Source organism: Mandrillus leucophaeus, unplaced genomic scaffold, assembly GCF_000951045.1.
Source record: "Mandrillus leucophaeus isolate KB7577 unplaced genomic scaffold, Mleu.le_1.0 Scaffold467, whole genome shotgun sequence".
In the NCBI taxonomy this organism is placed as follows: Eukaryota; Metazoa; Chordata; class Mammalia; order Primates; family Cercopithecidae; genus Mandrillus; species Mandrillus leucophaeus.
The window spans coordinates 16,766-31,773 of NW_012104998.1; the positions used below are offsets into that span (position 1 = coordinate 16,766).

At 35.2% G+C, this 15,008-nt stretch overlaps 1 protein-coding gene across 2 annotated transcripts in view; it reads left to right on the forward strand.

The window, feature by feature from the left end:
* Window positions 1–15,008, forward strand: part of LOC105550153 (ral GTPase-activating protein subunit alpha-1-like) — a 56,437-nt gene that overhangs the window by 9,890 nt on the left and 31,539 nt on the right. For both annotated transcript variants that reach the window (XM_011995032.1, XM_011995033.1), the window contains exons 2-3: window positions 12,639–12,797; window positions 14,553–14,680. In XM_011995032.1, the coding sequence (XP_011850422.1) occupies window positions 12,639–12,797; window positions 14,553–14,680 (287 nt within the window). The remainder of the gene's footprint in view (window positions 1–12,638; window positions 12,798–14,552; window positions 14,681–15,008) is intronic.

Below are 15,008 nucleotides of genomic sequence, written 5' to 3' on the forward strand. Positions count from 1 at the left end.
AAGGACCTCTTCAAGGAGAACTACAAAATACTGCTCAACAAAATAAAAGAGGACACGAACAAATGTAAGAACATTCCAAGTTCATGGATCGGAAGAATCAATATCATGAAAATGACCATACTACCCAAGGTAATTTATAGATTCAATGCCGTCCCCATCAAGCTACCAATGACTCTCTTCACAGAATTGGAAAAAACTATTTTAAAGTTCATATGGAACCCAAAAAGAGCCCGCATCTCCAAGACAATCCTAAGCCAAAAGAACAAAGCTGGAGGCATCACGCTACCTGACTTCAAACTATGCTACAAGGCTACAGTAATCAAAACAGCATGGTACTGGTACCAAAACAGAGTTATAGACCAATGGAATAGAACAGAGCCCTCAGAAATAATACCACACATCTACAACCATCTGATCTTTGACAAACCTGACAGAAACAAGAAATGGGGAAAGGATTCCTTATTTAATAAATGGTGCTGGGAAAACTGGCTAGCCATATGTAGAAAGCTGAAACTGGATCCCTTCCTTATACCTTATACAAAAAAAGTGATTGAGTTTTAATTAAAGTTGCACTCTGAAATGGTGAAACTTTTATGCACTAGATTTATTAGAGAATAACTTCATTTTAACTGTTTTAAAAATCATTTTTAACTAATTGATTGGCTTTAAGTACTCTCACAGTGTTTTGCAACCATCACCACTGTCTCTTTCCAGAACTTTTGCATTTTCATTTGGTTCAAAATGTTTCTTAATTTCTCTTGAGATATCTTCTTTGACCCATGTGTTTTTAAGAAGTATGTTGTTTAATCTCCAGATATTTTGGGGTTTTCCAACTATCTTTCTGTTACTGATTTCTAATTTAATTCCATTGTTTGAGAGCAGACATTTTATGATTTCTATTCTTTTGAATTTCCGAAGGTGTGTTTGATGGTCCAAAATGTAGTCTATCTTGGTGACTGTTCCATGTGAGTTTGAAGTTGTGTCAGTTTTTGCTTGATGCATTTTGATGCTTTGTTAGGCACCTACATGTACGGATCGCTATGTCATCTTGTAGTATTGACTCCTTTATTATATGAGGCTCCTCTTTATCCCTGATAACTTTCTTGCTCTGAAGTCTGTTCTGTCTGAAATTAATATAGCTATTCCTGCTTTCTTTTGATTAGTATTAGCATGGTATATCTTTTTACTTTTAGTCTATATTTGTCTTTAGAGTGGCTTTCTTGTAAACAATATGTTTTTAGCTCCACTCTGACAGTATTTTTTAATTGGTATATTTATAACATTGATTTTTGAAGTGATTATTAATATAGTTGAATTAATATCTACTATATTCTTTACTGTTTTCTATTTCTGTCTACTGTATTCTGTTTTCTATTGTTGACCTTGTTCTTTGTTCCTATTTTTGTCTTTTATACTTTTTCTGCCTTTTCTTGTTTTAATTGAGCATTTATATGATTCCATTCTCTCTCCTTTCTTAACATATCAATTATGATTCTTTTTTAACTTTTTAGTGATTGCTATAGAGTTTACACTATACATTTGTAGTTCATCTAAGTTACAAGTCTGCTTTCAAATTACACTATACCGGCTGGGTGCAGTGGCTAACATCTGTAATCCCAGCACTTTGGGAAGCAGAGGCTGGCAGATCTGTTGAACCCAGGAGTTCAAGACCAGCCCGGGCAACATGGTGAAACCTTGTTTCTACAAGAAACACAGAAGTTAGCCAGGCATGCTGGTGCATCCCCGTGGTCCCAGCGACTTGGGAGGCTGAGGTGAGAGGATCACCTGAGCTTGCGGAGGTTGAGGCTGCAGTGGGCCATGATTGTGCCGCTGCACTCCAGCTTGGGTGACAAAAGGAGACCCTGTCTCAAAAAAAAATTATACTGTACTGCTTATATGATATTGTACTGCTTGCAATAGCACAATATTCCTAATCCCTCCTTCCCATCCCTTGTATCATTGCTGTCATTCATTTCACTTATTTTAGGTATATATAAGCCTATATATATAAATATGAGCATATATATTCAAATACATTGCTGTTATTATTAAACTATATTCTGTTAAACCAATTACGACTAAGAAAAAAGTTTTAATTTACCCTCAATTATTCATTCTGTCATGCTCTTCCTTTCATGATGTAGATCCAAGTTTCTGACATATATGTTTTTCTTCTCTCCGAAGAACTTGTTTTAACATTTCTTGAAAGGTAGGTCTGCAGGCTGCAAATTCCCTCAATTTTTGTTTGCCTGAGAAAGTCTATTTCTTTTTCACTTTTGAAGGATAGTTTCACAGGGTACAGAATTCTAGGTGTGTGGTATTTTTTTTCTCTCAATACTTTAAATATTTCACTATACTCTCTTCTTGCTTATGTAATTTCTAAGACATCAGAAGTAATTTTTATCTTTGCTACTCTGTAGGTACGACTTTTTTTCCTTGGGCTTCTTTGAATAATTTGTTCTTTCTCCTTGATTTTCCGAGTTTAAATATGATGCACCTAGGCACAGTTTTTTGACATTTACTCTGCTTGGTGCTCACTGAGCTTCCTGGATCTGGGTTTATGACTGACGTTAAGTTGGGGAAATTCTCAGTTATTATTGCTTCAGATATTGCTTCTGTTCCTTTTTCTCTTTCTTCTTCTTTTGGTATTCCCAGTACATGTATTTACATCTTTCATGGTCGTCCCACAGTTTTTGTATATTCTTTTGAATATAAGCCTTTTTTTCTCTTTGCTTTTCTGTTTTGGAGGTGGCTATTGAGATATCTTGAAACTCAGAGATTCTTTCCTCAGCTGTGTCTTGTCTGTGAATGAGCCTATCAAAGACATTTTAAAATTTCTGTTCCAGTGTTTTTTTTTTTACTCTAGCCTTTTTTCTTTAATTTTTTTCCCTGGAATTTCCATCTCTCTACATACCTTGTCCATTTGTTCTTACATGTTGTCTAATTTTTCCATGAGAGCCCCATAGCATATTAACCATAGTTATTTTAAACTTAGCATGTTTTCAAGATTCATTCGTGTTGTAGCATACATCAGAACTTCGTTCCTTTTTAAAGCTGATTAATAATCTGTTGCAAGTATATGCCTCAATTTGTTTACCTATTCATCTGTGGCTGGAAATTGGGTTGTTTCCACCTTTTGGTTCTTGTAAACAATGTTGCAGTGAACACTGGCATACAAATATCTATTTGAATCCCTGTTTTCAATTTGGCTATATAGCTAGGAGTGGAATCGCTGTGGTCATATAGTAATTGTATGTTTAGCTTTCTGAGAAGTCAGGATGTTTTCTTTAGCAACCACATCATTTTATATTTCCACCAGCAATGCCTAAGTGTTGCAGTTTTTCCACATCTTTGCTAACACTTGTTATTTTCTGTTTTAAAAAAATAATTATAGCCATAGTAGTAGGTGTGAAATGATATTTTGTTGTGGTTTTGACTTGTATTTCCCTTCTAATAATATTGAACATCTTTTCATGTGCTTATTGCCCATTTGTATATACTCTTTGGAGAAATGTCTTATTTTCTCTAGTAGTAATTTAAATCGATTTAAGTAAAATTTACTTTGTCAGTGTCAAACTAAATTAAAGCAATGCTTAAGCTCTGTATGTATGAAAAATGTGGTCATATACCTCCTGACACTCCCATTCTCCAAGAAACAATAGCAACTTTTAAGTCCAACAGAAAGGGAATTTTTATTTGATCTCATAATTCAGTGTAATTAGCCTAAACCTTCTTTTCATAGAAATTGTTTAAAACCTTATAAACATTGATTTATCTGTATACTGATGTTTCCCATTTCCCTATACTTAATGACTCTTGCCTTAATCTGTTCCTCAGAGTTCTAGTATATGAGGTTTTTCTAAGTAGCAGGCTTATATTTTAGTTTTATTTTGGTATCACTTTATTTTTGATAGGTTAAATGTTTAAACTTAATAATAGAAGCCAGTTGTCTTATACCGGTTGTCCTTGATAAAAAATCACTTTCTGTATTGGTATTTTTTCTCCTGAATTTAATAAATTCCACATTAGTGGTAATAAGTTGAGGCCTAGAACATGTGTCCTATTATAAATGAACAATTGGATATCATTAGGTTGTCCCCCCTGTCCTTTGTACATATATCTTTAGGTGTGTTAATCCATTCAGTAGACACATTAATGAGCACTGGTTGAAGTATAATATTGGAGGAAGTAAGGCTTGTTGACCTCAGCAAGGAGTTTAATACCTCTAATTAAATTAGATAGTCGACAGTCAGTATAAAGAAATAGCCATGCCTCTGGCAAGCTAGAATTATTTATGACTCTGGTCCTTTGCTTTAAACTTGGTAGGATAAAATCATTTATATCTATTTTATAGAAACTAATTTTAGTTCTGACTTTTTATTTAAAATATGTGATTTGTAAATTATTTTCAAACATTTTATTTTCTCAGAATGAGAAGTAAATATCCTTGGACCTATTTAAATGTAGCATTTATATTTCTTGTGAAGAGAAGCTTTTTCAAGGCTCAGGACAGTAGCAGCAGAATATTTATAACATAGACTATACTTCTTGAGCAGATTAGCCAAACATTCAGTTTAGCTAAGTTTCTCTTAGAAATGTTGTACCACCATATAAAAATCCTGATATAACCCCAGTCCAAGCAATCTGTTCTATAAATTATCTCTACCTGAGGAAGATTGATGGAAAATGGTTAAAAATAATTTCCACTTAGCTGAGTGTATTCACCCCTAAAAATCAAAAGTGCTGCAAGCATTGGTGTAAAGTGTTCACAGGAGCCTCTCTCATTTCCTCTGTCTCCTTGTTCTAGCCACTTGCTGATACTCTGCTTCATAGGTAGCTGAATCATCCTTTTAGAAGTTTGATGAAGATCAAGTTGAGATAATTGTAACATACTTAGTTGAACTCTCTAGTCTATCTTTCATTTCCTGGACCCCCCAAAATAGGGGGAAAGAAGCACTTTTAAAGTCCATTTCCTCTGAATTACTATTAGTGTAATGGAAAGTGTTTCCTTTTCTGTCTTGAAGTTTAGTCACAATAGTTGTGCAAATAAATGAACCTTGTAGTGCTGCTTGGTCTGATTTTTTATTTTACGTCTGTTTTTCTTTATTTTGGACAGAAATATAAGATACTTTCCAAAGAACTATATACTAAATATAGTCTGGAAAATGAACTTGTTCAAAAAACAAATTTAAGGAATAATTTTTAAATTTTTTCATTATTTTAGTAAAAGTGAAGTTAGGATTATATTTAATAAATGCTGTGAAATTATACTCATTGTTTGAGTCCCAAATATAATAACCTTATAGAAGAAACTGCCCTGAACTCCAATTTTTGCATATATACTCCTGATGACAAGAATAGAGGATTGAGAAAACAGAAAGTATCAATGGTTCAGTACAAGTTTATCTCACCACAGTAAATGTTATGTGGGTGAGATAGCAGAGGCCTCTCATTGTATAGGAAATAAAACTTTTTTTTTTTTTGAGACAGAGTCTCGCTCTGTCACCATGCTGGAGTGCAATGGTGCAATCTCTGCTCACTGCAACCTCTACCTCCTGGGTTCAAGTGATTCTCCTGACTCAGTCTCCCGAGTAGCTGGGACTACAAGCGTGCACCACCACACCCAGCCAGTTCTGGTATTGTTAGTAGAGACAAGGTTTCACCATGTTGGCTAGGATGGTCTCGATCTCTTGACCTCATGATCCGCCCACCTCAGCCTCCCAAAGTGCTGGGATTACAGGCGTCAGCCACCTCACCCAGCCGGGAATAAAACTCTAATTCCTCACTATGGCCCTATGTAATTTGACCCCACCAGCCGCCTACCTCTAGATCTCATCTCCTGTCTTTTTTCTTTTCATTTACCATAATCTGGTCTCACTGACTGTCATTCTAACCTTCCAACATGTCAAACTCATTCACATCTTAAGGGCTCTGTACACTTACTACTGTCTCGGTTTGAAATGTTTTTTATCCACATTATCAGACTTCCTCATTCTAATTGTTCTGTTCTTAAACTCATGTGACAGTTTCTTAGAAAGACCTTTTTAGACCATCCTAGCTAAATAAGCCCCCTCCTACTCAGGAACTTTATCACATTACCCTATATTATTTTCTTTATAGATTTATTACCGTGTAAGTTTATCTAGTTTATTCTTGTATATGTTTATCTGACTTCTCCCACTAGAATATCAAGGTCATGAGAACCAGGACTTTGTCTCTTTTGCTTACTGCTGTATCTCCAGCACCTAGTACCAGGCCTACTGGCATTTAACAAATGTTTGTTCAGTGAATTACCACAGCTACCATAGCCACAAATCAAAAGATCTATAGACACCTTTGTCTTAGTGACACACTTATCAAAGTGACATATTTAAATAAATGCCATAACTGCAGATAGTTCTGTTTTTATGCTATGTACTAGGTAATGATAGGAAAAAAATGCAACTTAAGTATCTTTTCAATAGTCACCAGTATTTATTGAATGCCCACTCTGCTTAGGCATAGTATTGGATGCTGTGCCTGTTGTTTTCAAGAAACTTCTCCCGATTGCTAAAAATGAATAATCTAAACAGCAAGTGAATGTAGGAAAATATGTATGACTGCTAGAAAGTATATTAAAACATGTTTTCTCACATGATTGAGGAGTATATCACAGAGTGTGTTTTACTAAGTGTGAGTGCCTGAAAGATGGGGGAAAGAATGGGGACTTGGGGCAGTAAGAATACTAAGTTAGTTTCTACATATATACCCCTATCTCCTGAAGTAACTGCCTAACCTAATTAACTTCTGTATGTTCTTCAGCTTTTAGTTTAAGAGCTATTATAGATCCATGCCCTTTGTTATTTGTATTCAGAAAAGTATATTAATTTTTAGAGCATCATTTGTATTTTTAAATTATTTATTTATTTATTTATTGTATTATTATTTTACTCTGGCTCCTCCACTGTACACAAAGGTTCGAGAGCAGAGACCATGTCTGTTTTTACTCATTGTTGCATCTGCAAAAGCTAGCATTTTGGTCAGCTCTCATTATTTGAATGAAAGGTGGATATGAAGGCGGGAGGGAGGGAAGAGAGAAAAGACTTTTAAGACCTCATGAATTAGTATGTATGGTATATGGGATGAGTAGCATGTGATCTAGGACTATGCCTAAGCAGAGTGGGCATCCAATAAATACTGGTGACTATTGAAAAGATACTTAAGTTGCATTTTTTTTCCTATCATTACCTAGTACATAGCATAAAAACAGAACTATCTGCAGTTATGGCTTTTATTTAAATATGTCACTTTGATAAGTGTGTCACTAAGACAAAGGTGTCTATAGATCTTTTGATTTGTGGCTGTGGTAGCTGTGGTAATTCACTGAACAAACATTTGTTAAATGCCAATAGGCCTGGTACTAGGTGCTGGAGATATAGCAGTAAGCAAAAGAGACAAAGCAGTAGAGGAATAGGAAGGAAAGTACGAAAAAGGAATATAGTACTTTTTTTAAAAAATGAAGAGCTCATTAGAGATGTAGTAAGGAAAATAGAGGGAATCAAAAAAGACTAAAAGACTATCAGGTTTTAATCCTGAGTGATTATAATTAGTTGTTAGGTACTTTTAACACAAATGGAGAAGTCAGGAGGATCAGCTGATTTAGTGAGAGACATAATACAGTTCCTTTATAAGAATTCTAGTCTCCAGCCCCAGATAAATGATATTATATGGCACCGAGGAAATCTAGAATTGACTCTGGAATTCCTGTTGGTAATCATGGAGAATGAGTACATTGCCATAAGGTGAATGTCTTAGTCCATTCAGGCTGATATAACAAAAATACCATAGACTGAATGGCTTATAAACTACAGAAATTTATTTCTCACAGTTCTGGGGGCTGAGAAATCTAAGATCAAGATGCTCACAGATTCATTGTCTGCTGAGGGACCACTCCCTCGTTCACAGATGACCATCTTCTCATTGTAACTTTATATATAATAGCAGAAGAGTCAAGTAAGCTCTCTGGGGTCTCTTTTGTAAGGACACTAATCCGTTATAAAGGAACCCTCATAACCTAATCACCTCCCAGAGTCCCCTACCTTCCACTACCATCACATTGAGGGGTAAGGATTTCAGGATATGAATTTGGGGGGTGGGCAGGATGCAAACATTCAGTCTGTAGCAATGGATAAACATCTGATTTTCACAAAAGAACACGGAACAGGCCATAGACTATAGAAATTAACCAACATTCATGAGCTTCATGTCAGTGCCTGGCAAAATAGGATTATTAAACAGATGGTTTGTGAGCACTTAGATAATGAAGTGTAGTGATCACTAGGAGCCACCATGAGTTCACCATAACAAATCACATCAAAATAACTTAATTTGTTTTAATAGGATTACTAGATTAGGGAAAACCATAGACTGCAATAAAGCATTTAACTAAGTTGCTTGTTGTGGACAAGTTGAAGAAATGTGGTCTTCATAACAGTTTGGTAAGTATATTCATGAATGATTGTATAATCATATTCATAGCACATAAATTAATTATTTAACAAGAAGCAATATAGGGAGGTGGTTACAGTATAGGTTCTGGAACCAGCCTGCCTGGGTTTGAATCCTGGCTCTGCCACTTACTAGTTGTGACCTTAGGTGAGTTACTTCATCGTTTTAAGCTTCAATTCCTTACCTGTAAAGATAGGGATAATAGTATTGTTGTGGAAATTTAATGAATTGTCACAAACAGTAAGGACTTAATAAATACCTTTAATAAATATAGGATGTGGATTTTTTTAACCAGGAGGAAAGCCTATAATGACTTGCTATAAGGCTCTTAACCAAGCCTGTCCATTTTGACATTTTTGTCCAAAATGTAAATGAAGACACTGGAATTTGAACTTAAGGATAGCCCAAATCTGGCAGAGTACCAGCACATGAATAGCAGAGTCAGGTTAACAATAGACCTTCATAGGCTTAAAGATAATCTGAACCTGGCAAGGGAAAATTATGAAATCCCTTCTTTAGTTCTAGCAGTCAGTTGTACCTGCTTAAAAGAACTTCGTAAGAAAAAGACTTAGAAGCTTGAATTGACTACAAGTTCCATTTAAGCCATCACTTTTAAAATGCAGAAAGTAATTTATTGAACAGACCAAAGGAAGAAACAGCCCCATTGTGGGTTTGCTGTATTATCCAGAGCGTGTGTTGATACTGTATTCTATTCCATACACAAGTTTAATAGAAACATTAGTAAACTGAAACTGTAACCCAAGATAATGAATATGTTTGTTAAGAGGAGCTAAGAAGAACGCTTTTAACCTGGAAAAGGAAAGGTGAGATGTATATTAGACTGATCTTCAGATAACGGAAAAGATAATATATATAATACAGATTGGATTTATTTGGTAAGACTCATTTTGGAAGAGCTAGCATCTGGAAGACAGTTTGACAGTTTTTAGCTTAGTATTAACATGTTCTAATGATTGTAGCTCTTTAAAAATGAAATGGGGGCCAGACGCGGTGGCTCACACCTGTAATCCCAGCACTTTGGGAGGCTGAGGCCAGCGGATCACCTGAGGTCAGGAGTTCAAGACCAGCCTGGCCAACATGGCAAAACCCCGTCTCTACTAAAAATAAAAAATTAGCTGGGCATGGTGGTAGGTGCCTGTAATCCCAGCTACTTGGGAAGCTGAGGCAAGAGAATCGCTTGAACCCAGGAGGCAGAGGTTGCAGTGTGCCGAGATCGCACCATTGCACTCCAGCCTGGGCAACAAGAGTGAACTCCGTCTCAAAATAAATAAATAAGAAATGGGTTGATTTGTGAATTCATAAAATCCCCAACCTTAGAAGTATTCAAGCAGAGGCAGGGTGTCTACTTATCAGGCATATGATGGCACAGCTTCTGTATTAGGTGGGAAATTAGAACTTTAAGGTCTCTTCCAGTATTAACATTCTAGTGTATTTGAGGACTTCACTTGTACACACGTTGAATTTCATTTAGCTGCTTTGTCTTCTTCAATTAATAATAGTCATCTGTAGCCTATGTTATATACCTTGAGTTCCAAAATGACTTCAGTAGCAGTTGAAAGAAAGTTAGAAGAGTAGTTTGGTTGCCAATCATTTTAACAGACCTATCCCATGTACAGAAGTCTTCTACTCTATTTCAGAAATGAATTAGCATCTGGGTCAATAAACATATAAGTAGCAACTTCTTCGGTGGTTTTGGAGTATAGCAAAACCTACTGGTTATCCATAGGACACAATCTTTTTTTTCTTTCTTTGAGATGGAGTCTAACTGTGTCGCACAGGCTGGAGTGCAGTGGCATGATCTCAGCTCTCTGCAACTTCTACCTCCCAGTTTCAAGGAATCCTCCCTCCTCAGCCTCCTGAGTAGCTGGGATTACAGGTGTGTGCCACCACACCTGTCTAATTTTTGTATTTTTAGTAGAGACGGGGTTTCACTATGTTGGCCAGGCTGGTCTCAAAACTCTTGACCTCAGGTAATTCGCCTGCCTCGGCCTCCCGGAGGGCTCAGATTGCAAGTGTGAGCCACCACACCCTGCCCCATAGGACACAATCTTGTAAGTCCATAGAGATAGGAATACATAAAATCAATATTAAATAATATATTAAGTATGTCAAACATACATATGCCTGAAATTTCTATTAATGCTTAACCATTAAAAATTGATTCTTTCAGTAGTCTTTCAAAAATTCCCAAGTAACATAGCAATGATTAGCAATTTCTCAATTTGTATCTAATCACTATATAATAGATTTTAAAGATATAAAAACATGCCTCATTATAACAGCCTAAAATAATTACTTTTTTAGCATTTGAATGTAAATGATAAGGGATTTCATGAAGCTTTTCCCTTAAAATGTTTGAACATATTTAGAATGACTTTGTTATGTACATAGTTCTATGCCAGAAATCTTCATTACAAGAGCTTGGCAAAAATATGTTGCTCTTTTCCATTAAACTTATTTAACAGACTTTTAATATCATACAGAAGATATTCGAACAAGCTTCAGTTATAAAAGTACGCTTGCCCTTTTTTTCTCGTTTCTTTAGATAAGTGGGCACTAGAAATTATAGATAGTTTTGGCAAGAGTTCAAGGGTTAATGTAGCAGATAAATAAAAGGAATTTTCTGTAAATTGAGACCTGCATTATTTCAGTTGTCTTGTCTTTCCTTACCTAACTCATTTAATTTTAAAAAGTAAATACCTAAATTCTTCCTGACAGTGTGCTCAGCTTTTACTATCGTTTATTACTTCAATTATACTTGATATCACTTAGAACAATCTGCCATTTGGAAATCTCAGTATAGCCTGGAGCTTAGTATTAGATCTGGCTGCTATTGTAACATGTACAGCATATGACATTAATGTATCAAAATTAGATTGGATCATCCCTCCTGGTTAAATTTATTTCACATTTCTTTTGTATTCAGTTAACATAAACCTATTAGGGAAGCTGACACATGGGGATGGCTGTATAGGAAGGATATTTTTAAAGTATTTTGATTAAAAAATGAAATTATGAAGCCATGGCTTTTCTGAGTTGTGTAATCTTTTTTGCTTTTTAAAAATGTCATAAAGCCCAAGTCTCACACGTTTATATTATTCAACTTGTGTATGTATATAAGGAGTTACTCCAGGATTAAGGAGTGACAGAAGAGAAGCTTTCACTAATTGGACTTAACTCCTCTCTTTGTTTAAGTCATATTTTAAGTTCTTTTTCCTACCCTATGTTCATCCTTAAGCCAAAATAAATGACATATTTCTGAAATAGAAATTGCCCGTATGTTAGATGATAGCGTAAATATTGATGACAGTTATCCCAGGTTTACTCTTCTAAACCTTTCCACCTGCCGTGTGTCTAGTTATCTGAAACTAATGGAAATCCCATGTAAGATCTGCACTAAAAGTCAACTCAAATGCTCACAGTGGCAGAATCAATAAATGCACTAGTATAATGAAATTTTATAATAAAATGCATTATTCTATAGCATTCTCTCTGAAGAAACTCAAGACTAAAGGGCATTAAGTTCATTTTTTTAATACCTTATCAGAAATCCAACTTCTGAATGTTTTATGTTTTTACAGTTTTAATTATCATAATGTTAACTCTCTCTGATTGCCAGAAACACCTTTGTAAGCAAGCACCACAAACATTTAAATAACATCTTGAGGGTCTAACAATTCTCAAGACATCTATTTGGAAGAATATTTGAGTTTCATAGGCAAAGAAAACCTGGAAATAAATTTGTTAAACCAAATGTAATCAACTTTCTCGTACTCAATTGGGGATTATCCAATTTATGAGTTATTTACTTCTTTTTTTAAAACAATCTTTTAAAAGATCTGTTAGTGGAGAATTGGTGCAGTTGCTGGCTAAAGAGAGTATTTGGGCTATATGTGAATCTTTTTAAATCTAAGTTATCTGTTTCCCATTGATTATTGACAATTGAAATTGTCTGGTCTTCTGCAGTGTCTCCTAATGTTTTTGAATGTTTGTGTTTCATATGTAAAACTGATCAAGCGCAATTTAACAATTTTTTAATTTCGTTTTTCCCCTTTTTATGTTGTATGTGACTGTAGGACTGTACTCAAAGAGCTTTTAAAGCAGTATAAATTATTTTCTTGTTTTTCCAGTTGAGACATTTGGGAAATGATGAAGTGCACATTGTTTGGTCAGAGCATACTAGAGACTACAGGAGAGGAATTATTCCCACAGAATTTGGTGATGTCCTTATTGTAATATATCCAATGAAAAATCACATGTTCAGTATTCAGATAATGAAAAAACCAGAGGTAAGAACTCCTTATCTTCCATTTTAATAATAGATTTTGGTTCTATAGGGGTTCATTGGTTTTTTTCCATATTACAGAATAAAATTTGGAGTAGGCATCAAGTTGCGAAAGTGAGGGTAAATGTAACATAGACCCTGGTAGCTACATGGATTGCCTAAGCCTGGTTCAGAAGGAGCTAAAACAGAATAAATAGCAAGAAACTGTGTTCAAATGGGGGATTTGGCTAGGTAGTGCCAGAGTGAAAGTTCCTTTGTACCAAGCTCAAAAAGGACTTACCTTTTATTAAGAGAATAATTACAGTTTCCTGAAAAACACAGCAAGAAGTAACATTTCCTTTAGAATAGGAATATATGATTCCTATATTTTTAGTTGTTACATCTTATTAAGATTACATCATTATTAGTCATGTCAATAAATGAGGATTCTACAAATTGAAAAAAATAAGCCAAATAGTTCAGTCACCTATCCTATAGTTGGATGTCTTATATATACACCATAAAATTCAAACACACTATTGCAGAAATATTTTCTTCAAGGATAATAAAAATTTGGTAGTATTTTTGGTGTGTTCCTTCCCTTTTTTAAACTGAATTCTTCAGTTTCTAGAAAACCTGCATTTGACAATTGATTATGAATCTTCAGAATTCCTTGAATTGTATTGTTTCTCATGTATGAATTTCTTATGTATGAATTTAGGTTTCTTCAGGGTTCACCTAAACCAGAGGTCAGCAGACTGTGGCCCATAGCCTGGTTTCATACAACCCACAAGCTAAGAATGTTTCGGTTTTGGTTTTGGGGTTTTCTACATTTTTAAAGAGACGTTTTTTATTGTTGTTGTTGGTTTTGTTTTGGCTTTTGGTTTTTTTGAGATAGAGTCTTGCTCTCGCTCTGTTGCCCAGGCTGGAGTGCGGTAGCGCAATCTCAGCTCACTGCAACCTCCACCTCCTGGGTTCAAGCAGTTCCCTGTCTCAGCCTCCAGAGTAGCTGCTACTACAGGTGCCTGCCCCCATACCCAGCTAATTTTTCTATTTTTAGTAGAGACAGGTTTTCACCATCTTGGTCAGGCTGGTCTCGAACTCTCTACCTCAGGTGATCAGGCCTCCCAAAGTGCTGGGATTACAGGCGTGAGCCACCACACCCAGCCTTAAAGAGTTTAAAAAAAAAAAAATTGAAGAATATACAACAGAGAGAACATGTGACCACAAAATCTAAAATATTTACCATCTTATCCAGAGCTTATGTCCTTGCCTTCAGCTGCCATTTATGCCAACCTTATTCAAACAGAATTTCTAAGTTTTGAAACCGTGAGTGAGTCACCTCACAAAAATAACATTTAATTATCAAAACATAGATTTTTTTCTAGTAAACTATGTAATAAGGATTTTAGGTTCTGTAGTAAAGCTAGTGTCACACAAAAATAATGAAGAACTAACTTCTAGGCTATAGTGTTGACTTTTTGTATACAACTGAAACTAGCAAAATTTGAAAATTGGCTAAGTGTGTAAATTATTTACTCAGTTACATGAAGAATATAGTTCTTTTGAATAGACACCCTATAAACCTTTGGCATTTTTTGTTTATTGTCCTAGTATGAGTGACGCATCACAGAAAAGAATTGAATTCAAATAGTATTTTTACTGAAGGAAGAACTAAAGCAGCAGCAAAAATACTTTTGGATACAAAGTGTCTTAATTGCTCTTATTTACAATCTGTCTATAATTTGAATATAAAATTATGTTCTGATTTCTCAATCAGGTTCCCTTCTTTGGTCCCCTTTTTGATGGTGCTATTGTGAATGGAAAGGTTCTACCCATTATGGTTAGAGCAACAGCTATAAATGCAAGCCGTGCTCTGAAATCGCTGATTCCATTGTATCAAAACTTGTATCCTTTTTTTAATGTAATGGTTTCTACTCTAATGTATGTCTACTTACAAAGGAAAATATTTCTTATGTATTGTTAAAGCCTTTTATTTTCTAGGTTTTTTTAATTATTAATTTTTGTAGAAATGGAGTACCATTATGTTGCCCTGGCTTGTCTCAAACTCCTGGGCTCAAGTGATTGTCCCACCTCAGTCGGCCTCCTAAAGTGCTGGGATTACAGGTGTGAACCACTGCACCCAGCCTGATTCTCTATTTATTGATGTATAGATGGTGGAGTTCCTCCCCAATGTTGGAGCATTTATGATATTTGAATGATATATTTTCTTTCA